The sequence below is a fragment of the Salmo trutta genome, chromosome 2 (genome assembly GCF_901001165.1).
Source record: "Salmo trutta chromosome 2, fSalTru1.1, whole genome shotgun sequence".
Lineage (NCBI taxonomy): Eukaryota > Metazoa > Chordata > Actinopteri > Salmoniformes > Salmonidae > Salmo > Salmo trutta.
The window spans coordinates 62396945-62419743 of record NC_042958.1 but is presented as its reverse complement, the minus strand read 5'-3'; the positions used below and the strand labels follow the sequence as shown (position 1 = coordinate 62419743).

Below are 22799 nucleotides of genomic sequence, written 5' to 3'. Positions count from 1 at the left end.
TCATACACATGCATTAGAATACAGCATGGTTCTTCATTATAATGACACACAGTAGAATATTGAAGCTTTGGCCGGTGTACATAAAAGCCTACCTCTTTGTCCAGAAGGGCAGCCAGCTCCTGTGGGGGTAGTCTCTCAGTGAGGCAGGCGTCAGTGGTGCTGATGGGCACCTGCTTCTCCTCTCGGAGCGGCGTGGTCTCCACCTGATGCCACCGCTGCTCGATCTCCACCTGCACGTCGGGGGCTCTGCCATCGCTCTCCCCGCTCCCCGCCGCACCAGGCTCAGGGTGGTCGACCTCCATCCTCCCCTGGTCCTGGGACTCCCCGGGGTTCCTCGGTTCGGCCCCCACTGCATTTACAGTGGCGGTCATTGTGGTGGTGACCGTGCTGGGTGCGTGGGTGTTCTGCTTAAAGCGCTGCTGTCTTTCATCCCGTCGCCGCCCCCGCTCCTGCTCTGCCTCCTCCCTGGCTGCCACGGCGGAGCCCTGGCTGGGTGGAGGGGCCGAAATAGAGGAGGAAGTTGGTGGGGAAGAGGTGGTGGAGACGGGGGAGGACGCCAGGGAAGACGTGGAGGAGGACGAAGAGGAGGTGGAAGAGGAAGAAGCAGAGCTGAGGTCAACAGTATCTGGTGCTTTGTCCCTCTTGGGGTCCTCCGTCTGTCCGGGCTGGAATTCGGACCAGTCGTAAGTTTTGGAGCGGCCTTCTCGCCTACGCTCTCGGACCCGGCTCTTGCGTGGCTCCGAGGCGGGGGCGGCGACTGTGGCAGGAGCGTGGTCTACAGACCTCTGTGTTTTGACCACCCGGACCTCCACCCGGGGGCTCTCGGGGCTGGGGTCAGGGTCTGGCTGGGGAGACGGATGCAGCACCACCCGCCCTCTGGTCTTCTCCTCAGGGAGGGAGCTGAGGACATGGGAGGAGTGAGAGAGAAGGAAATGAATGGAGAGGAAGAGAGAGAAAGAGGCTGGTCAGTGATGGCTTCAGACGCTCAGTACTGGTGTTAAGACAAATCAGCATGTTCGAGAGGATCGGCCTGAGCAAGGATGACCGTGCAGAATCCCTGACCTACAATCATCTTGCGCCCCAGATAACGACCAATGATGTGACCAATGCCGATACCCTCAAAATGCACTGAAGAAGCCCATGCAAACTCAGCTACACACACACACACACACACACACACACACTGCTACAGAACATCAACTATTCACTTACGACAAAACATCTCTGTGCTCACAAAGTAAGCTTAAACCACAACAGCAAATGAGAGGAATACATTGGGACATTTTAGCACTAAAGCAGTCTGGGAGAATTGGGCCAAACTTCAGTGAGTGCATGATGGGCCTCAGGTCAGATTTGGCCTTTCTCTTTCGTAAGACATGTCTGTAATCCGAGACTTGAGGCGAGCGCACTGCAGTTTCTCAACTTTAGGCGTTCGCACAGTAGACGAGCGGGGGAATGTGGTCACAGTCATCTGCACACTGCTTGGCATTCACTATAACTGCGATGGGGAGTGCGCACCTAAAAAAGTGGGCTGACGGTAAAGTCTATTTCCGGGGGGGGGGGGGGTCAGAGGAATGGGAGAGGGTACAATCCAAGAGAAGAGATGTCCGCGAGGTGTCTACGCAGGAACGCCAAAAATATCCCACATTCCTGTTTCGAGGGAGCCGCCTCCGAGTCGGACAGCAGCACAGCCATACGCGAGTTCAGTAAACAGGGGTAAAACCCTATACACTAAACCCCCCTATATTCATCAACTGGAAGTCTATGGGAACAGCTAAGATGTCAATGCGCCAACTCCCCCACTACCGTTGCCACCACTGCTGAAGAAAATCCTAGGGGAAACACTGAACCCAATACAGAGTCCATAGGCATCTGAAGAGCCCCAGTGAAAGACAAGACCTCTGGGCAGAAACACGAGCACAGGGGGCTAAATGATCCGACAACAAAACCGTAATACTTCGGTTGCCGCGATACACACAGGACAGTGGTTGCACTGACGCTTGTCTCTGCTCGTGCTCCAGCAGCCTTTTCACCGTTAATCAAAGCAAAACACATACTGTAAGTGTTACCATATAAACTATAGGCCTACGTCTCGTTTTTTTGTCTCTTCTTCATTATCTCTATACATCATCTTTTATCAATCTACAATAGTTTTCTACGCTGATGGAGCCAGGTAAAATAGGTTATTATTTCAATTGACTGATGGTGCGCATACTGCAGCAGACTTCCCGAGCAGTACTACTTGGAGACATTACTCAATGTTCAGGACACAGGGCGGGACGACAAACACGCAGGCAGGCATTACTGAACCATTACATCACGGGGAGAGGGGAGAGGGGGGGGGGGGGGGGGGCGTGGATCAACACACAAGCGCTCCAACCTGGGCTTCAGAACCGACAGTTTCAGAGAGATGTTTTTCCTGGAAGCAGAGAGGGTGGAAATACCAGAGAAGGAGGAGGAAGAGGAGGACGAGGAGGAGGAGAGAGATTAGTGAGAGTAAATAAAAGTGAGGAAATTGTTATGTCTGTCAGTGGCGGGTTGTGTCGACATTCTCCCTCTCACGCTCTGTGTGTTAGTCTTACCGGGTGACATCGGGAGGAGCGATGGTGGGTCGCACGTTCTTCATGATGGCCTGAATCCAGTTGCGGCGGATTCCCGAGGTCATGGCCGACAGGGTGCAAGCCCCCTCCTTACTCTGGACAAAGAGAGGGCAGGGCAGGAGAGAAGGGCAGGAGGGGCACAGTGTTAGAATGGCTAGTGGACGGTGACGACCAGTACTATTTAAGATGCACTCCTATCGACCAGTAGTAGCTAACTAATAAAGGTACCAAATGCAAATTGATGTGTGACAGGAATTAATGCCAAAATAACATGCAAAACAGGCAAGCCCCCCCAAAATGAATAAATGTGTGTGTGTATATATATATATATATATATATTAGGCCTATATTTAAGTTTTCTATTTACCTTTTTAGATTTTATACATTCATATTTTATATTTTGTTACATGCTTAATTGAAAATGTGCACAAAAATTCTAAATAAAAGGAGAAATAATCAAATATGAGTAAGTACCTTTTATTTGTTGAGTATAATTCAAAAGGTAGTAAGAAATAGGCCTTTACATGTGGTCATTTTATATAAAGTATTTATTCATTGAATTTACAGAAAATGTGCGATAACGTGATATGTATGCATCATTAATAGGGATATGAAATGACCTATATCGGGATATGAGATTTTGCCCATATCGCCCAGCCCGACGATGAATGAACAAAAACGAGTGCACTCTCCATCCAGGGCTTCTACTGGATGTTACATTCATTTACATCATTCTGTTTCGGTGGTTCCCCCGCTGGGTCAAGCCCCATTCCTGGCCTCCATCCGGTCTGCCCGTAATACAGAGCACTAAAAGGTGTTATAAATACTGGAGTTATTCATTTCTTGTCACTAAACCGGTGTTGTTCTCAGCCAAAGAGAGAATGATCTGCTCCCACTGCTCTATTTCTGACCCCCCGAACAGAAAATAACCAGGGAAGAGCCAGGAGAGCTGGCTCCAGCTCTAAGCCAATGTAAACACAATAACCACCCCACAGCAGAAGAGACATGGATGTCATGTGTCCATGGGGCCTCACACTAACTTCAGAATCTGGGCATGTCTCCCGCATTGACATCGATGCTTAGAGAGAACGTTTCGGACGTGGCCCATCGCCAAGGGATCAAGCCTTTGGCCTATAGTCAAGGGAAACATTGCATCGCGAGGTAATCATCCTCACCGTGCTCCTCCTATGGAAGGTTGTCTCACATTCTATCCCGTGTGCCATTAATGCTCAAGGCGAAAGCCTTCAAAACTATTTTTAGGAAAACAGGTTTTCCAAAACACGCAGGCGCCAACATCGAGTAAATGCCGACGTAAGACCAGGTTGGTCTTTTTGAATGAGCGAGGTTAGACAAACATGTTATTCAGGGCCTCCGGGTGTTGGTGACGGGGTAGCAACGTCTGTGGCAGACTTAGATCCAATGATGTCACTCTCTCACAGGGGGATGATAGGTCAAGTGACATCCCTCACGATGGGACAAATAAATGTTTCGGAAGAGAAATGACCAAACCCAATGCCGACGGCAATACCACGTGTCAACGCTGTTTTTAGAGCGCAGGGTCACGGCTGAACAACAATTTGTTAGAGATGTGAAAGGTATGCACCATTTTAGGTTTGATCGATGGTATAGATGAGCAAAGTATAACCACAAGACACTCACAAGGATTTGGAAGCCATAGTTCCTCTGTACTGGGAACTCTGTGACGTCATAACAGGTGGACAGGTCAATCTCGCCGTCCACATCAGCAGCCTGGAATAAAACAACAAAAATATAAACAAAAATGTCAAGGGCGATATTAACATTACACTGCATACATTGTTTTTTTTTTTTTTGGGGGGGGGGGGGGGTATAGAAGTAATTCAGTGAGTCTTACCTCCTCAGCTATTGAGTCCCTGTAGTATCGTAGACTCTGGTCTGTGAGAACAAACCAGTGTTTCTTCCACTAGAGGTAAAAAAAAAAATATATATATATATATATATATATATATATATATATATATATATATATAAAAAATGTACTATTTTTGTTAAAGCATACTCTCCTAATCCATGAGAGATGTCATAAGGCACTGCTAATCATTTAGAAACACAACAATGATTTCTGCTAATAAAGTAGATTACCATCCCATCCTCGTATAGCTTGGTCATCCATCCTTTCTTGAAATTCAACAGATCCGGCTACAGTGAAAACAACAACAAAAATCAACAACAGCTTCAATTCATGACACGCGATTTACAACTAGCTTATGCTCATGGCTATCATTATCAGTGTTCACTGTTTTATCGGTAGTCATTTACGCATAATATGTAATAGCTCTCAGCTAACAATGTAGCTAACAGATTTTTGTCCAGAGCCAGACAGCTCACTGCAATGCTCCCAATAAACAGCCAACAGCTCAGCAGCTAACAGCTAATAGCTTTTCAGTCCACGTTGCCACCCAGATTCCACTAATGGGAAGAGTGGCCCACCCAACCCAATAGCGACCTTTCATTGAACCCTGAAAGACAGTAATCTTGCAAATGCATAAAAAAAAAAAAATGTTTTTGTTTACATTACGACAGAGCTGCTACAGTCTTCAGATGTCCAAAACATCTATATAGTGCTATATTTATATTAGACTTGGATTCATTCAACTAATATAGCAATCACAGTGCAGACAGAGAACCCCTTCAATGGTTTCATCCACACAAAGACTCAATGAATGACCACTCGATCCACAACAAGTGAGCCCTTCTTCGCCAAACTCTCACTGCTCAACTAAGCAAACCAAGAACGTCTGCTGTTAGACCACCAGAACTAAACCGTCCCGTTTGGTTAACAAACAGGAACTGCGCTACATCCAAACCCCTACCTTGTTTCTGTTGATCCTCATCAGGTGTGGCACGGCCACGGTCTGGTGGAGACTCATTAACACACACACTCTCTCTTCCACTTGACTCCCTCTCTCCCTCGCTCTCTGTGTGTCTTTGCACAAAGAGCTGGCGCTTTAACACCCTTCACTCCAGCTATTTATAACAGAGGGGGTTTGTGGGGGGGCTATTTTGGCAGCTGCAGCTCGGCCATACCGTCCACACGTTGACAGGAGGACCACTAACACCACCCCGGGACAGTTCCCAGATCAGATCTAAGTAACACTGAGAGCCATGCATGTAATCTGTTAGTGAAGTAAGCTAGGGTAAGGTTAAGTAACCTAGGGTAAAGTAACATAACCTAGTACAGCCCTGGGCAAAGGCCGGCCTGGGGGCCGTATGCGGCCCGCGACCTGATTCAATACGGCCCGCGGAATCATGCTCAGATCAAAGAATTTGCGATAGTAAAGTTTGGAAAAACGTATTTGTTATTCAGATTAAAAGCCCAATGAATACTTGCCTTTCTGTAATGATTTAACTCCCACTGCTTGTGGGACATTTATTTGAAGGCACGTATAAATAACAACTGCACGAGGACAGACAGTGACTGACACACACTTCACAGTTACAAATAGTAGCTAGCTAGAAATTGTGCTAAAATGAGTTTTTCAAAGAAAAGGAAAGTAGACAATGAATATAGGGTGTTCCAGCAAGAGTGGACATCTAAATGTCTTTATTGAGGTATCAGGGAAAGCTGTGTGCTTAGTGTGCAAAGAGAGCATCGCTGTCTTGAAAGACTACAACTTGTCCCGACACTTCCAGACGAAGCATGCAGAGAAATTTAGGAATATGTCTTCTGAGCAGAGGGCAAGTGCATCGAAAGAGTTGCTTTCTCAGTTGCAAAAGCAGCAAGGACTTTTCACAAAACTGCATTCAGCAAACGACGGAATTGCGAGAGCTAGCTATGTACTGTCCCACAAAATTGCTAAACATAGCAAGCCATTCGCTGAGGGCAAATTCATTAAAGAATGTTTACTTGACTCTGCAGCAATACTTTGACCCGAGAAGAAAGAGCTGTTTGAAAATGTTTCCCTGTCAAGACGAACAGTGACACGGAGTGTTGAGGACATCGCAGAGAATATGGAACAACAGTTGAAAGACAAGGTAAAGGATTTCAACTATTTCTCCTTGGCCCTGGATGAGAGCAGTGATGCAGTTGTTGATATTCTTACAAGGCATAACCCCAGACTTTGAAAGTATAGAGGAGCTTGCTTCAGTGCAGTCAATGAAGAGCACAAACACAGGTAAAGATTTATTGGAGGAGGTTAATAAGTGTATAGCAAAGCTAGGAACTGAGTTTTGAAAAAATTTCCGGTGTGACCACTAATGGGTGCCCAAACTTGACAGGAAAAAACATTGGCCTTTTGAAAAGGATACACGATCAAGTAGCTGAGCTGAACCCAGATCAGAAAATTATTTTCCTACATTGCATTATTCATCAGGAGGTGCTCTGTACATGTGTTCTGAAAATGAGCCATGTTGTGGATACAGTCACTAAAGTGGTAAACTTCATAAGGGCACAATCTTTAAACCACAGGCAGTTTGTCTCACTGTTGGAAAAGAGAGTCAGGTCATGCAGATCTCCCCTACCACACAAATGTGAGATGGCTGAGTTTGGGGAAGGTGCTTAAAAAGGGTGTTGGACCTGAAGTCGGAGATTGCTGAGTTTTGCAAATGAAGGGAAAGTATGTGGATTTCCCTCAACTGCAAACTGCAAGATAAAGAATGGTTGGCTGATTTTGCCTTCACTGTGGACATCATTGAACTCATGAATGAACTGGATTCCAAACTACAAGGGAAGGGCCTTTTTGCACATCAGATGTACAGCCTTGTCAAAGCCTTCAAGGGATAATGAATTCTCCCAACCCGCCAAGTAGAGGCCAACAATCTCACCCACCTTCCGACACTACTAGTCTGTTCCCTATCAGATGACCAGTGGGAGAAGTATACATCGATGCTGCGTGCTTTGAACTGAGTTTTCTTGTTGTTTTGAGGATTTCAAAGTGATGGAAAATGACATGCTGTTGGTATCCTCTCCTTTCACCTCCAATGTGGATAACGCTCCCACTGACCTGCAACTTGAGCTTATTGAGCGCTGGCAAAAATATATTCTAATGTGGCCCTCCATGGAAAATAATTGCCCAGGCCTGACCTAGTATAAACTAAAGTGACCTAATGTAAAGTAACCTAGTGTTAAGTGAAGTAACCTAGCGCAAAGTAACAACCTAGCACAAACTAAAGTGACCTAATGTAAAGTAACCTAGTGTTAAGTGAAGTAACCTAGCGCAAAGTAACAACCTAGCACAAACTAAAGTGACCTAATGTAAAGTAACCTAGCGTTAATTAAAGTGAAGTAACCTAGCATAATGTAAAGTAACCTAGCGTTAATTAAAGTGAAGTAACCTAGCATAATGTAAAGTAACCTAGCGTTAATTAAAGTGAAGTAACCTAGCATAAAGTAAAGTAACCTTGCGTAAAGTGAAGCACTGCCCAGCACTCACAGTCATGGAGGACTCGGTCACTCGGCGGTCCAGGGACTTTGCCCTCCGGAAGTTGAAAGAGCAGGACACATTAGGAACGCAACGCTCCTTCTCAGCATCCAATGACATCTCCTGAAAATGCCCAACATATAGGGTCGACATGACATGAATCCATTGGCTATGAAATATTACTAAAACACTCACTACAGCTCGTATACAGTGCATTCGGAAAGTATTCAGACCCCTTAACTTTATCTACATTTTGTTGCTTTATAACCTTATTCCCCTCAATCTACACACAACACCCCATAATGACAAAGCTAAAACATGTTTTTAGAAACGTTTGCAAATTTGAAAAAAATAAAACAAATACCTTATTTACGTAAATATTCAGACCCTTTGCTATGAGACTCAAAATTGAGCTCAGGTACATCCTGTTTCCATTAATCATCCTTGAGATGTTTCAACAAGTTAATTGGAGTCCACCTATGGTAAATTCAATTGATTGGACATGATTTGTAAAGGCACACACCTGTCTATATAAAGGTCCCACAGTTGACAGTGCATGTCAGAGCAAAAACCAAGCCATGAGGCCGAAGGGATTGTCCGTAGAGATCCAAGACAGGATTGTGTCGAGGCACAGATCTGGGGAAGAGTTACAAAAAATGTCTTCACCACTGTGCACAAGAACACAGTGGCCTTCATCATTCTTAAATGGAAGAAGTTTGGAACCACCAAGACTCTTCCCAGAGCTGGCTGCCCGGCCAAACTGAGGAATCAGGGGAGAAGGGCCTTGATCAGCAGGAAGGTGACCAAAAACCCAATGGTCACTCTGACAGAGCTCCAGAGTTCCTCTGTGAAGAAGGGAGAACCTTCCAGAAGGACAACAATCTCTGCAGCACTCTTCCACTCATCATTAAAAAGGCACATGACAGCCCGCTTGGAGTTTGCCAAAAGGCACCTAAAGGACCGTCAGTGAGAATGAGAAACAAGATTCTCTGGTCTGACGAAACCAAGATTGAACTCTTTGGCCTGAATGCCAAGCATCACGTCTGGAGGAAAGCTGGCACCATCCCTACGGTGAATCATGGTGGTGGCAGCATCATGCTGTGGATATGTTTTTCAGTGGCAGGGACTGGGAGACTAGTCAGGATCGAGGCACAGGTGAACGGAGCAAAGTACAGAGAGATCCTTGATGAAAACCTGCTCCAGAGCGCTCAGGACCTCAGACTGGGGCGAAGGTTCACCTTCCAACAGGACAATGACCCTAAGCACACAGCCAAGACAACGCAGGAGTGGCTTCAGGACAAGTCTCTGAATGTCCTTGACTACCCCAGCCAGAGCCCGAACTTGAACCTGATCAAACGTCTCTGGAGAGACCTGAATATAGCTGTGCAGCGACGCTCCCCATCCAACCTGACAGAGCTTGAGAGGATCTGCAGAGAATAATGGGAGAAACTTCCCAAATACAGGCGTGCCAAGCTTGTAGCGTCATACCCAAGAAGACTCTAGGATGTAATCGCTGCCAAAGGTGCTTCAACAAAGTACTGAGTAAAGAGTCTGAATACTTGTGTAAATGTGATATTTAAAAAAAAGAATAATAATTATACATTTGCAAACATTTCTAAAAACCTGTTTATGCTTTGTCATTATGGGGTATTTGTGTGTAGATTGATGAGGGGGAAAAAAACAATTGAATCCATTCTAGAATAAGGCTGTAAAGTAACAAAATGTGGAAAAAGTCAAGGGGTCTGAATACTTTCCGAATGCACTGTAAACTACTGTACTGTATGTATTCACGTAAATTGTAACACGGTTATCTTCATATTGACGTCAACTGAAGCATTAACGGAAGGTTCACGATGAACGAGAGTTCTCTGTAAATTGGATTGTAGGTTTACTAATGTTAACGACAGCTAATGTTAGGTGCCATGTATGGTTTATGACCCCTAACGACAGCCTTGTGTCACATTGTGTTGTGTGGGGGGGGGGGGTTACCTGTTTGCAGGCGAGGGAGCGTCTCTCGCTACGCCCCTGCCTCTGGACAGACACGGTATTGGAGGAGGGCTCCGAAGGAGAGGTGGTGTCCATGTGTTCCACGCACTCCCCATCCCCTGACTCAAACTTGCCTATCACCTGAGAACGCCTGTGGAAAACATACACATATGCCGTCAGCATCACACACACACACACACACACACACACACACACACACACACACACACACACACACACACACACACACACGTTATCATGAACAGTATCACATGAACGGCATGCCATAGGGTCTTTGAAACGTCAGCTATGCATCATCATCATCATCATCATCATCTCTTGCTGTACTTAAGTGACAGCATTTTGTTTCCAATAACTGAAGAGTAACACGACTTTATAAGAAGAAAAGCTGCCGATGGTTTGCCAGTAAAACACGAGGCTCTAACTCAAACCGCTGCTACTAAAACCGTCTGCAGCCTTTCTTCTTATAAAGGCGTGTTACTCTTCAGCCGGCCACGCTTCAGGATATAACACACAATCAAATGAGCTACAAAAACAAACAAAAAAAGAGAAAATCCTGTCAAGGTCCTAGCGTCAATGTGCGTTAACTAAAAGAGCAGAGCAGGACTATGGAGGCTGCTTTGTGCCAAAAATGTATAAATCTATAGTATCAGTCTGGTTTGAATGCAAGAACATTTTGATCAATGACTACATTGGTTAATCATTTTGGCACAACACATATTCCATAGAGAGAATGTGTAAGTGCAACTAGAAAAGGAAAATGGTCCACAAAAGACTGATAGAGTATGATGAGTATAGAGTGTTATGTGAAGAGATCAAACTTCAGATGGAGAGGAAGAGGAAGGAGGATCATTGTAGGATTAAGGACCATGTTCCCAGGAGCAGCAGCAATGGCAGCATCAGCAGCGTTAGCCAAGGAGACTGGACCAGGTGTGAGTGAGATTGTGAGTGAATGAGTGTGTGTGTGTGTGTGTGTGTGTGTGTGTGTGTGTGTGTGTGTGTGTGTGTGTGTGTGTGTGTGTGTGTGTGTGTGTGGTGGAATGAGAGAAAGCAGGAGTCAGCGGTAACCAGCAGGGCGCAGCAGGACGGAGGCGGAAGGTTTGGGAGGGCAAATTGTCAGAAGCTCCTGGAAGAGACGAAAAAAAAACAAAATAGCAAAGTAGACAGAGCTGGACAGAGGCAGAAATACGCATGCAATAAACATAAGTCGGTTTTAAATTTGGCTCCAAGAGAGCAATGCAATTATCACAGAGGCAGAAAAGGATCTCAAGGACTGCTGCCACTAGGTGGTGCCAGAAGACCAATACAGCTCATGAAGATCATAGTAATTGAATTTAGTCGAGGGTAGACTCAAAACCAAAACACTGAAGATCGCATGCGTGATTACATTCAATATAGTCGGTGGGCTTACAAAGCAATGCGGTGTGTAGTGTGGATTTGACTGTTTCTAAGTGCCTTTGTGCATAAGTGAAATAAATGTGCGCGTGTGTGTGGTGGGTCATCTCAATATCCTCACCTGCGCTCCAGCCCAAACAGCCTGGCCACCTCTTCCCGTCCGGGGCTGCGTGTGCGCGCCCTCAGCTCCACCCTCTTCTTGTCCGAGCGGAAGGCCTCGCGGTGGCTCAGCCGGCGCGCCCGCGGCACGTTCGACAGCACCACGTAGTCCTTGCCTGGTCGGCCCACTCTTCCCCCACCACCTCCAACATTCCCACCTGCCCCGCCTCGGCTGTCCCAGCTCAGGGCGTTGCTGCTGGGCTCCGAGTCAAGGGAGCTCTGGGAGGAGCTGACGGTGGAGTAGCTAGGGGAGAGGAGGGCGCCTGGGGAGGGGAGGGGGTCTGAGGAGGGGTAGTTCAGGGACGTGTCGGGGTACGAGGGGGAGTCACAGGGGCTGTACCTGTGGTGGAGGACGCCGAGGGAGGTAGAGGTGGTCAGGGGCTGGTGCTGGGGAGGCTGGGGGGGCTCCGGCGACTTTGTCTTCTCCAAGGAGAAGTAGCCACTCTCCACTCGTACCTTGCGTCCGCCGCTCAGGGAGCTACCGTCTTGAACCATACACACACAAAGCAGAGCAAGCGAAAGATGACAAAAATGTTGGGCAGAAAATAATACATAAGCATGTACACTATGTGGTCAGAAGGATGTGGACACCTTCTCGTCGAACATCTCATTTCAAAATCATGGGCATTAATATGGAGTTGGGTCCACCCTTTGCTGCTATAACAGCCTCCAATCTTCTGGGAAGGCTTTCCACTAGATGTTGGAACATTGCTGAGGGGACTTGCTTCCATTCAGCCCCAAGAACATTAGTGAGGTCGGGCACTGATGTTGGTCCATTAGGCCTGGCGTTCCAATTCATCTCAAAGGTGTTTGATGGGGTTGATGTCAGGGCTCTGTGAAGGCCAGTCAAGATATTCCACACCGATCTCGACAAACCATTTCTGTATGGACCTCACTTTGTGCACAGGGGCATTGGCATGCTGAAACAGGAAAGGGCCTTCCCCAAACTGTTGCCACAAAGTTGGAAGCACAGATTCGTCTAGAACGTCATTGTATGCTGTTGCATTAAGATTTCCCTTTAATGGAACTAAGGGGCCTGAACCATGAACAACAGCCCCAGACCATGATTCATCAATCCACCAAACTTTACAGTTGGCTCTATGCATTCGGGCAGGTAGCGTTCTCCTGGCATCTGCCAAACCCAGATTCGACCATCGGACTGCCAGATGGTGAAGCGTGGTTCATCACTCCAGAAAACGTGTTTCCACTACTCCAATGGCGGCGAGCTTTACACCGCTCCAGACGATGCTTGGCATTGCGCATGGTGATCTTAGGCTTGTGTGCGGCTGCTCGGCCATGGAAACACATTTCATGAAGCTCCCGACGAACAGTTGTTGTGCTCACTTTGCTTCCAGAGGCAGTTTGGAACTCGATACTGAGTTTAGCAACTGAGGAGAGACCATTTTCTTTACGCACTACGCGCTTCAGCACTCAGGGTTCCCGTTCTATGATCTTGTGTGGCCTACCACTTCGCGGCTGAGCCGTTGTTGCTCCTAGACATTTCCATTTCACAATAACAGCACTTACAGTTGACCAGGGCAGCTCTAGCAGGGTAGAAATATGACGAGCTGACTTGTTGGAAAGGTGGCATCCTATGACGGTGCCACATTGAAAGTTACTGAGCTCTTCATTACGGGCCATTCTACTGCCAATGTTTGTCTATGGAGATTGCATAGCAGTGTGTTCGATTTTATACACTTGTCAGCAATGGATGAGAAATAGCCGAATCCACTAATTTGAATGGTTGTCCACATACATTTGACCAGGTAGTGTACATGAACACAGAGCGAGGATATCAACATTGGCGTCCAATAACTGCCTTGGATGTTGATTACAAACTAAAATGACTGCTATGCTGACACCCAAAAACGTATTGGCTCAGGTGCTTTGGTGAACGTGTGTCTCCAGTCTTTCCTCACCCTCTCTGGTGACGCTTGACCCCGGGTGGCTCTGGGTCAGCTGGCTGAGACAGGAGGCGCTGCGGCTGCAGGGGATGGTGGATGCCCTGCTCCACCTCTCCTCTTGCCACAGGGTGGAGCGGCTGGCCGGCACCCGCTCTGCACTGGCTATACTGCTGGGCAGGCAGGGGATACTGCCCCCGCTACTGGTCACTGTCACCTTGGCTGGGCCGGGCTCCTGGGGGGGTAGAGGTGGGGGGTGGGAGAGGGGGAACGAGAACGGTCGAAGGGAGAGAGAGAGGGAAAGACAAGAGTGCAAGAGGGTTCAGTGGAGGAGGAAAGAGACAAATGCAATCGTTACACATGTCAACAATGAAGATGAATCATGACCATCTATCGAGTCCATGTGTTCAGCATCTTTCTTTGGGGAGCTTTTCTCATGTATTCCGATGACTAAGAGTTCCTTTAGCGTTTTCAATAAACATTTTGCGAAGAGACAGTATGTACAAAGAGTATTGTTTCAATACAGCACAGATTGACAGACTTAAGAGGGATGGAGGGAGGGGCAAAGTGAAAGAAAGAGAGGCAGACAGACAGCTCAACAAAGAACAAAGAGCTCCTTCATGGCAGTCACACCTGTTGTTGTTGTGGAGGACAGAACAGACAGGGGAAACATTCTGTGGGATAGAGATGTGACGACGTATGCCTGACTTCATACTTAATGTCTTCAAATGCTTGTTAATAACAAGGCAGTATATTTACTGTAAAGTCCCCGCTCATTTATGGTTTTTACCAATACCTGCATTCAGTGCATATAGTACACATACACACAAAACAAATCCGTTTTGGCATGTAATAATGGATAATAAAAAGGTAGACAGAGAGTACATTTTGCGATACTGATAATTCTTACTTCCTCTTTTCCCTGCGACTATATTCTTGGGATATGTATTTTTTTTGTGGGGGGGTACTTTTTACCTCTTTTTCTTGATTTCCAATTGGTAGTTACAGTCTTGTCCGTACAGGAGTTGCAGCGATGGGACTCGGGAGAGGCGAAGGTCGAGAGCCATGCGTCCTCCGAAACGTGACCCCGCCAAGCCGCACTGCTTCTTGATACACTGCTCGCTTAACCCGGAAGCCAGCCGCACCAATGTGTCGGAGGAAACGGTGTATGGTCAGCGTGCATGCGCCCGGCCCACCACAAGGAGTCGATAGAGCGCGATGTGACAAGGACATCCTGGCCAGCCAAAACCTCCCGGACAACGCTGGGCCAATTGTGCGCCGCCTCATGGGTCTCCCGGTCGCGGCCGGCTGCGACACAGCCTGGGATCGAACCAGGGTCTGTAGTGAGGACTCTAGCACTGCGATACAGTGCCTTAGACCGCTGCGCCACTCGGGAGGCCCTGGGATATGTTTACGTGTGGCCGGAGATAATGAAATCTGAATAGACCCTTGCTATCGGCGGCCAATCCCCTCTCAAACAGCACATATGGAGGCAAGCCACTGAACCCTGAATTAATGCCTTTGAAACAAGAAAGATGTATAAGAGTATCCACTTCCACCTGGATTGATTGGAATTGGGATTAAGGTTTGAGATTGGGATTGCGTAGCCATTCAGGATCGAAGTACATCCAGTTTGGCTCAACTCAAAGCATGTCCGTTCATGTCTCTGGTGGAAAAATGACAGCTCGGACACTTCATACACCCTGCAAATCACACAGAGCCTTTGCAGTTAGGGGGTGGATCTATTGGGCGGCAGGTAGCCTAGTGGTTAGAGGGTTGGGGTCAGTAACCGAAAGGTCACTGGTTCTAATACCCGAGCAAACAAAGTGAACAATCTGTTGGTGTGCCCTTGAGCAAGGCCCTTAACTCTACTTTGTTCCAGGACCCTGTAAAACAACACATTTCACTGCACCTATCCACTGTATGTGACAATAACCCTTTTTTTCCTTAGCAGTAACAGTGAGTCTTCTCAGTCAGGTGGGCCTGACAACGGAACCTTATGGGGGTCCATTCCAGAGGTTGGTCTTCTCAACAGGATTGAAGATTCTTGAAGCCTGGAACAGGACATGGAGAAACACTAATGCCCTGCCGGTGGCCCCTTGCCACGGCGGAGCAGATTAACTTCCCTCGTGCCTCAAAGTCCCTGCTACTCAAGACCATATAGCCAGGAGCAAGGATTTGGAGGAGCAAACATCGCATTTCTGTCCCGGGGGGGGGGGGGTTTCAACTAGAGAGGACCATAGAAAGACCGTTTCTGGCCACTCTCACGAAAAGCCAGCAACACCAGAATGGCCTGTCAAAATACAATGGACTTAACCTCTCCTTGTCAGGTGCTGTTTGCCTTGGAACCACTTCCCAGAAAGCAAACAGATGTTTCTCTGTGCCTACGTATTTACAGAGCAGACAGGAATCTCTGGTGAGACACGTGTAAGTGGGTGGAGAGGTTTCAGGTGGAAATGGCTTCTTAGCACTGTTTTTAGTAATGGGAAAGTGGAGAAACATTCAGTCTTACATTGAATATGCACATATGTGACAACCTGTTTCCTATAATTACGCTCCGGTACAGCGATCGGTCAAACAGCACTGGTCAGACCTGGACGCGACGATGACGGAAACCGATCTGGAACCTGCAATGAAAGCGTCGTCACTCTCTCAAGTAAACAACCTTAATTACATGGCTTGGCCTTGACTCATTGTACCGTATATCTGCAAGTGGATTCCGCCAGAATGTCAATGAGTGTCATTGACTCAACACATACCATACTTGTACATACATATAAAAGAAAAGCACAGAAAGTCATGGAGACATTGTTTTGTAGGAAGGAGCAATAACTCTGGCCCCCACTGGCGGTTTTCCTGATCCAGAGCACTGTTAACCCAGTTTTGGCCCCTGCATTTGTTCTGTGGTTTCTGTGCAGAATGCTGCCAGCCAGCACCAGTAATTACTGCTACCGAGTGGGTAAAGGGAGGGCACAGGGAGAGGGGGCAGACAGACAAGCCAATTAGACAAAGCAAGACAGACAGACAGAAAGCAGCTACACTCAGACTTCAGGAACACAGGACTTGGGAGGCCGACATGGCATAAAAGTGAGGGTCATCCCTCTGTCTGTGTTTTCCCTTAAGCAAATGAGGCTGTTAGTGTCTACTAGACTCAGAGTGGTGGTGGTGGTGGTGGGAGGGGGGGGGGGGTCTGTTTCGGTCCACTGCCATTAGAAGACCCAGACAATGAGCTTCGGTGCCAGTCTCTGCGCCCGCCACAAATCTGGCATCACATCAAAATGAAAGGAAGAAAGGAAAATAACAAACCGCACCGCAAAGTGTGTGGTCTGCAGAGGAGGATATTCAATACCATTACTTCATCTAGTCATTAAAACCTCTTACCTTTCCGTTACCCTCTTCTTTCTTTTCACGTATTTAACTCTAACAGAGAGAACCTCTGTAGTGTAAACATGTACTGACATGGACATTTCATTTCAATTCCCCTCAGGGCAAAAGTGTCTGTCGTGTTATCATACAAGCCTCTTAAATTCAATACAATAACATGACTTCATACCAAACCAGTCCATTATACCTAATCGTTATGATTCATCTTAAGCTACAGTGTACTGGTCCTATATCCGCCATACACCCTGTTACAATAAGACCATTCAGTTTGTTGGAGTACATTATACAATAGGGCAGCGGTCCCCAAACTCGGTCCTGATTCAAATGATCAAAGCTCGATGATTAGTTGATCATTTGAAATCAGCTGTGTAGCGCTAGGGCAAAAAAACGCAAATGTGCACCCTTTGGGGTCACGAGGACCGAGTTTGGGAAACCCTGCAATAGGGAGACCACATATCCAATCCATTGTACAGTATACAGTACTTAATTAGAATCTCAGAGAGTGGAGGGCATGGTACCTGAGGAGTGGGTGGCTCCACTTTGCGCTTCTTCTTCTGGTTCTGCTTGTTGGTCCGGGGATAGACCGTCAGGGCCTCCTGCCATCTGCAGAGACGATCAAAGGGTCAAAAATGACTCATTAGTGACAAACATAAAAACAAGACAAAACTCCAGACTGATGGTTCCCAAATGTTTTTTTTGGGGTGAATTAAGACCCATCAATAGGTTTTGGGGATTTCCCATGAGCCACTGAATAAACAAAAGCACTGTTCCTAGAAGTGACCCAGTCACAACCCGAAAACAAACAGGCTGTGACCTGCCAGCTGGTCCTACCACTTGGAAAACACTGGTTCTGGTCTGTGAAATACAGTACATGTGTGTCTCAGACACTTCTCACCAATTTGATGTTTTATTTCACCTTTATTTAACCAGGTAGGCCAGTTGAGGACAAGTTCAAGCCAAGGTAGGCTACTCTTTGGCTAGTGACCAGGGCCCGGATTCCCAAAAGCATTTTAAGGTTAAGTTCATCGTTAGAACTTTCGTAAAAAGCATCGTTAAGTCCCCGCGCCGCTGAAAACCCTCATTTACCAATTGCCTCAGGCCACTCGTAGAACAGCTAAGTGCGTCGTTACGTGCTTTTTTGCCCCCCACCCCGTCACTTAATACACAGAAGATCTCTGATGAATATAGAATCTATATATGTTTATCTGTCACCTCTGTGACCGCAGCTACAAACAAAAGTTTTCAATGTCTATGCAATCGTAAAAAAAAAAAAGAGGATAAAAAGATGTTTCAAATGAAAACTGAGATGACTGCTTTAAAATACAAATACAGCTGGCTATACAGCCAAGGCCTATGTAAACAGCAACAAAAAAAAAGAAACGGCCCTTTTTCATGACCCTGTCTTTCAAAGATCATTCGTAAAAATCCAAATAACTTCGCAGATCTTCATTGTAAAGGGTTTAAACACTGTTTCCCATGCTTGTTCAATGAACCATAAACAATTAATGAACATGCACCTGTGGAACGGTCGTTAAGACACTAACAGCTTACAGACGGTAGGCAATTAAGGTGAAAGTTATGAAAACTTAGGACACTAAAGAGGCCTTTATACTGACTCAAAAACACCAAAAGAAAGATGCCCAGGGTCCCTGCTCATCTGCGTGAACGTGCCTTAGGCATGCTGCAAGGAGGCATGAGGACTGCAGATGTGGCCAGGGCAATAAATTGCAATGTCCGTACTGTGAGACTCCTAAGACAGCGCTACAGGGAGACAGGACGGACAGCTGATCGTCCTCACAGTGGCAGACCACGTGTAACAACACCTGCACAGGATCGGTACATCCGAACAGCTCACCTGTGGGACAGGATGGCAACAACTGCCCGAGTTACACCAGGAGTGCACAATCGATCCATCAGTGATCAGACTGTCCGCAATATGCTGAGAGAGGCTGGACTGACGGCTTGTAGGCCTGGTGTAAGGCAGGTCCTCACCAGACATCACCGGCAACAACGTCACCTATGGGCACAAACCCACCGTCGCTGGACCAGACAGGACTGGCAAAAAGTGCTCTTCACTGACGAGTCGCGGTTTTGTCTCACCAGGGCTGATGGTCAGATTCGTGTTTATCGTCAAAGGAATGAGTTTTACACCGAGGCCTGTACTCTGGAGCGGGATCGATTTGGAGGTGGAGGGTCCGTCATGGTCTGGGGCGGTGTGTCACAGCATCATCGGACTGAGCTTGTTGTCATTGCAGGCAATCTCAATGCTGTGTGTTACAGGGAAGACATCCTCCTCCCTCATGTGGTACCCTTCCTGCAGGCTCATCCTGACATGACCCTCCAGCATGACAATGCCACCAGCCATACTGCTCGTTCTGTGCGTGATTTCCTGCAAGACAGGAATGTCAGTGTTCTGCCATGGCCAGCGAAGAGGCCGGATCTCAATCCCATTGAGCACGTCTGGGACCTGTTGGATCGGAGGGTGAGGTCTAGGGCCATTCCCCCCAGAAATGTCCGGGAACTTGCAGGTGCCTTGGTGGAAGAATGGGATAACATCTCACAGGAAGAACTGGCAAATCTGGTGCAGTCCATGAGGAGGAGATGCACTGCAGTACTTAATGCAGCTGGTGGCCACACCAGATACTGGCTGTTACTTTTGATTTTGACCCCCCCTTTGTTCAGGGACACATTATTCCATTTCTGTTGGTCACATGTCTGTGGAACTTGTTCAGTTTATGTCTCAGTTGTTGAATCTTGTCATGTTCATACAAATATTTACACATGTTAAGTTTGCTGAAAATTAACGCAGTTGACAGTGAGGGTGTTTCTTTGTTTGAAGAGTTTATTTCAATCATATTGAAATACATTACATGTTCTATTAAATAAGTTATATTTTGCTAATTGTAGGCCGTCTAATTTTTGCCTCAATATATTTCAGAATGTGTGACAATATGTGCGCAATGATGTGCCAAATCATTGTATTATTATTTACATTTTTACATTTTACATTTTAGTCATTTAACAGACACTCTTATCCAGAGCGACTTACAGTAGTGGATGCATACAAATCATACATTTTTTCCCCCCGTGGGAATTGAACCCACAACCCTGGCGTTGCAAACACCATGCTCTACCAACTGAGCCACACGGGGTAAGCATTAGAATAAGCAACTTCAATACTTAGACATATAGGTCTCTAGGAGCTGATCCGTCGTCAGTATTGTGGAATAATTATAACGTTAGCTCAGATTTGAAGGGAGAAAGCTAATCAGAAAGTAGAGCTGCCTTTCCTTCGATCCTATCTGCACTAGGTGAACGTTCTCTCTAGGTGTTATTTTGGGGAACCACGTGTGACATCTTCATCAGTTATAGGAACGATGTATGGTTAAACGCCTGTGAATTTAAGGTCCGTCGCTAAATCGGGAAACCGTGCCCATGTCAGTACTGTATTTGCGAGACTCATGTTTAATTCTTAACACCTAGTCCTACACCTTTTATTGAACCTTTATTTAACTAGGCAAGTCAGTTAAGAACAAATTCTTATTTACAATGACGGCCTAGGAACAGTGGGTTAACTGCCTTGTTCAGGGGCAGAACGACAGATTTTTACCTCGTCAGCTCGTGGATTCGATCTAGCAATCTCTCGGTTACTGGCCCGACGCTCTAACCACTAACCTACCTGCCGCCCCTACTGTATGTCTGTCATGGCATTCTCTGATATCCTCAGATATACTGAATTACACATCCACTAAATTGGCGGTGAGAATCCCCACAGTGGACTACTCAACCAAGTCTCATTTACAACCTTCCGAGGGCCCCCCCCCCCCCCCAAAAAGACTTCTCACAACAACCAAATACAATAGTCAGTCTGGATACAGAAGGAGGTGTCCAGTGTTTGTCAATATTTGTTCCCCATAAGTCACACACCAATCCAGCTAATGTGCTTCAAGTCATGACCGGTCCAGTCTGTAGGAGTGGGAGTCCACAATACGTCAGTGGGGAAGTATTACTGAATCACTTAATATCTTCATAGGAGTTTAGGTTCAACTTGAAATTAACTAGCTATTTAACCGTTCCATCACATGAACTATTCCATAAATGAATGAATAACGCTGATAAAAACGGTAGTGGTTGCGATGGCCTAAACAATGCTGGGTTGTGTTGTGACTAATTGAAGCACTAAGTCCGTCACCATGGCACAGAACACAAAGTCATATCAATTCTCCCATTGTCCGACCCTCCTATGAGTGTGAAGGCCTATTCAACGCTTCTGCTCTGTGGTATTAAAACGCTGTGGCCTAATGAAAGTACTATAGGAACATGGCTGGCTTTTGTCAAGACAACCTTGGCGGGTGGCATTTCAACACCAATCCAACAACAAATTGAATAGCAGAGATCTAATTTCAGTGTACTACTGGCATTCATCTTTGCCCACTAGTAAAGCACCTCCTAAAAGTCCACTATCGTGGCGCCTATAAACATAGTAATGTCAGCAGCATAGATCTTAGTTTGTGGGACAGGTGAATGTTTTTAGCATGTTACCGCAAATTAGCCTACAGATCAAGACTGAGAAAATTGTTGAGGATGTCATTGAGTGTGCCAAGATTGAAATTGTAAAATGTTTACGATTTGATTTTTTGATTTCTTTTTTTTTTTACAGCTGTTGTAAATACAGTATATAATCTGCCTGAGTGGTAGTTAGAGATTGAAAGGGAGTTTTCGTGCTGTCCCCATTCTGTATGTGTCAGGGCTAATCCCCCTCTATGGAAGACCGGGTAGCGGGGTGGGGGGGAAAACCAGAGGCTTATCCAGACCATGAGAAAAACAGAGATCCTCTTAATCTGGGTGTTTGTCATTGGCCCAGCCCCCCACCCCCACCCCACCCCCCCACCATCAGATGGCAATAACACTGCCCAGGCCAATATGTTTCCAGGATGGCATAGAGCCAGGTACAGGGGGAGGGAGGGGTCACTGCGAAGTGTGTGGAGAGGTGGGTCATGAAGGACTTTGCAGGGGAGGGCAGTAAGGTTAGTGTATTATAAAAGGGGAGGGGGGGTTGATGGAGAAAGAGGCATGGGGAGGACTAGGGTGGTTTGTTAACAGTGAGGAGAGTGTGTTAGTTGGTACGGGGACATAAAATGGTAGCTAGAACAGGAGTGTGTTCAGGAGGAAGGGAGATCAAGCAAGCAGAGCGGTGCTATCACGTTTGTGGATGGACAGAAGGTATTATGACTTTTATTTAACTAGGCAAGTATTGAGGGTTAAGGGTGGGTGAGAGGGCTTAATAAAAGAGTGAGGGAGTGAGTGAATGCGGTAGTGAGGGAATTGAGGGAGATGGGAGGCAGTGAAGGAGGCAGGGGGCAGTGAAAGAATGTGCACTGTCATTGCAGTGCGAATTAGGGAGAGAGCACCGACTGCACTGCCTGATAGAGACAGCAGGGGGCAGAGCTGTTCAGACAGCAATGGAACAGCACCCACAAGGCTGTGCAACAACACTTTCTCTGGCCATCTTTTCCTTTCCCTCTGACTGGCTTCCTCCCCACAGGTCCAATGACCTCTAGGACAGAACTTCAGTATTTCAAATCATTGGACGCCATGACTTCCTCTCTTATCCTTCCCTTTATAGGTGAAAGCAATATGATGGATGACTGCTTGTGGCTCAGGTTGATGTTTATTGTCATGAGTCTTGTCCTGGAGGCAGAACTAAGCGATTTCCTCGTAGATAAGCCAGCTGCAAAGTTAAAATTGCTTATTGTAAAAATTCATGAAAACTTTTTCGTCTTCATTTAAGGTTAAGATTAGGCATTAGGGTTAGCAGTGTGGTTAAGGTTTGGGTTAAGGTTATGTTTAAAATCCGACTGTGGCTGTGCCAGCTAGATAATGCTCTGCAGAGCTGCCTCCAGAACAAGATTCATGATGAAAAACACTAACCTGTGTTTGTGCATCCACTTGTC

General features: G+C 46.6%; 1 protein-coding gene across 9 annotated transcripts in view; it reads right to left on the bottom strand.

The window, feature by feature from the left end:
- Window positions 1-22799, bottom strand: part of LOC115160061 (myosin phosphatase Rho interacting protein) — a 106076-nt gene that overhangs the window by 26314 nt on the left and 56963 nt on the right. For 4 of the 9 annotated variants that reach the window (XM_029710328.1, XM_029710324.1, XM_029710377.1 and 1 more), the window contains exons 5-15: window positions 17364-17448; window positions 13480-13696; window positions 11523-12045; window positions 9989-10136; window positions 8012-8122; window positions 4722-4778; window positions 4474-4542; window positions 4260-4349; window positions 2583-2695; window positions 2381-2419; window positions 93-900 (exon numbers count right to left, since the gene is read on the bottom strand). In XM_029710328.1, the coding sequence (XP_029566188.1) occupies window positions 93-900; window positions 2381-2419; window positions 2583-2695; window positions 4260-4349; window positions 4474-4542; window positions 4722-4778; window positions 8012-8122; window positions 9989-10136; window positions 11523-12045; window positions 13480-13696; window positions 17364-17448 (2260 nt within the window). Of the gene's footprint in view, window positions 1-92; window positions 901-2380; window positions 2420-2582; window positions 2696-4259; window positions 4350-4473; window positions 4543-4721; window positions 4779-5452; window positions 5584-8011; window positions 8123-9988; window positions 10137-11522; window positions 12046-13479; window positions 13697-17363; window positions 17449-22799 lie in introns of those variants that run through there. The other 5 variants (XM_029710349.1, XM_029710394.1, XM_029710385.1 and 2 more) reach the window with 3 other exon arrangements.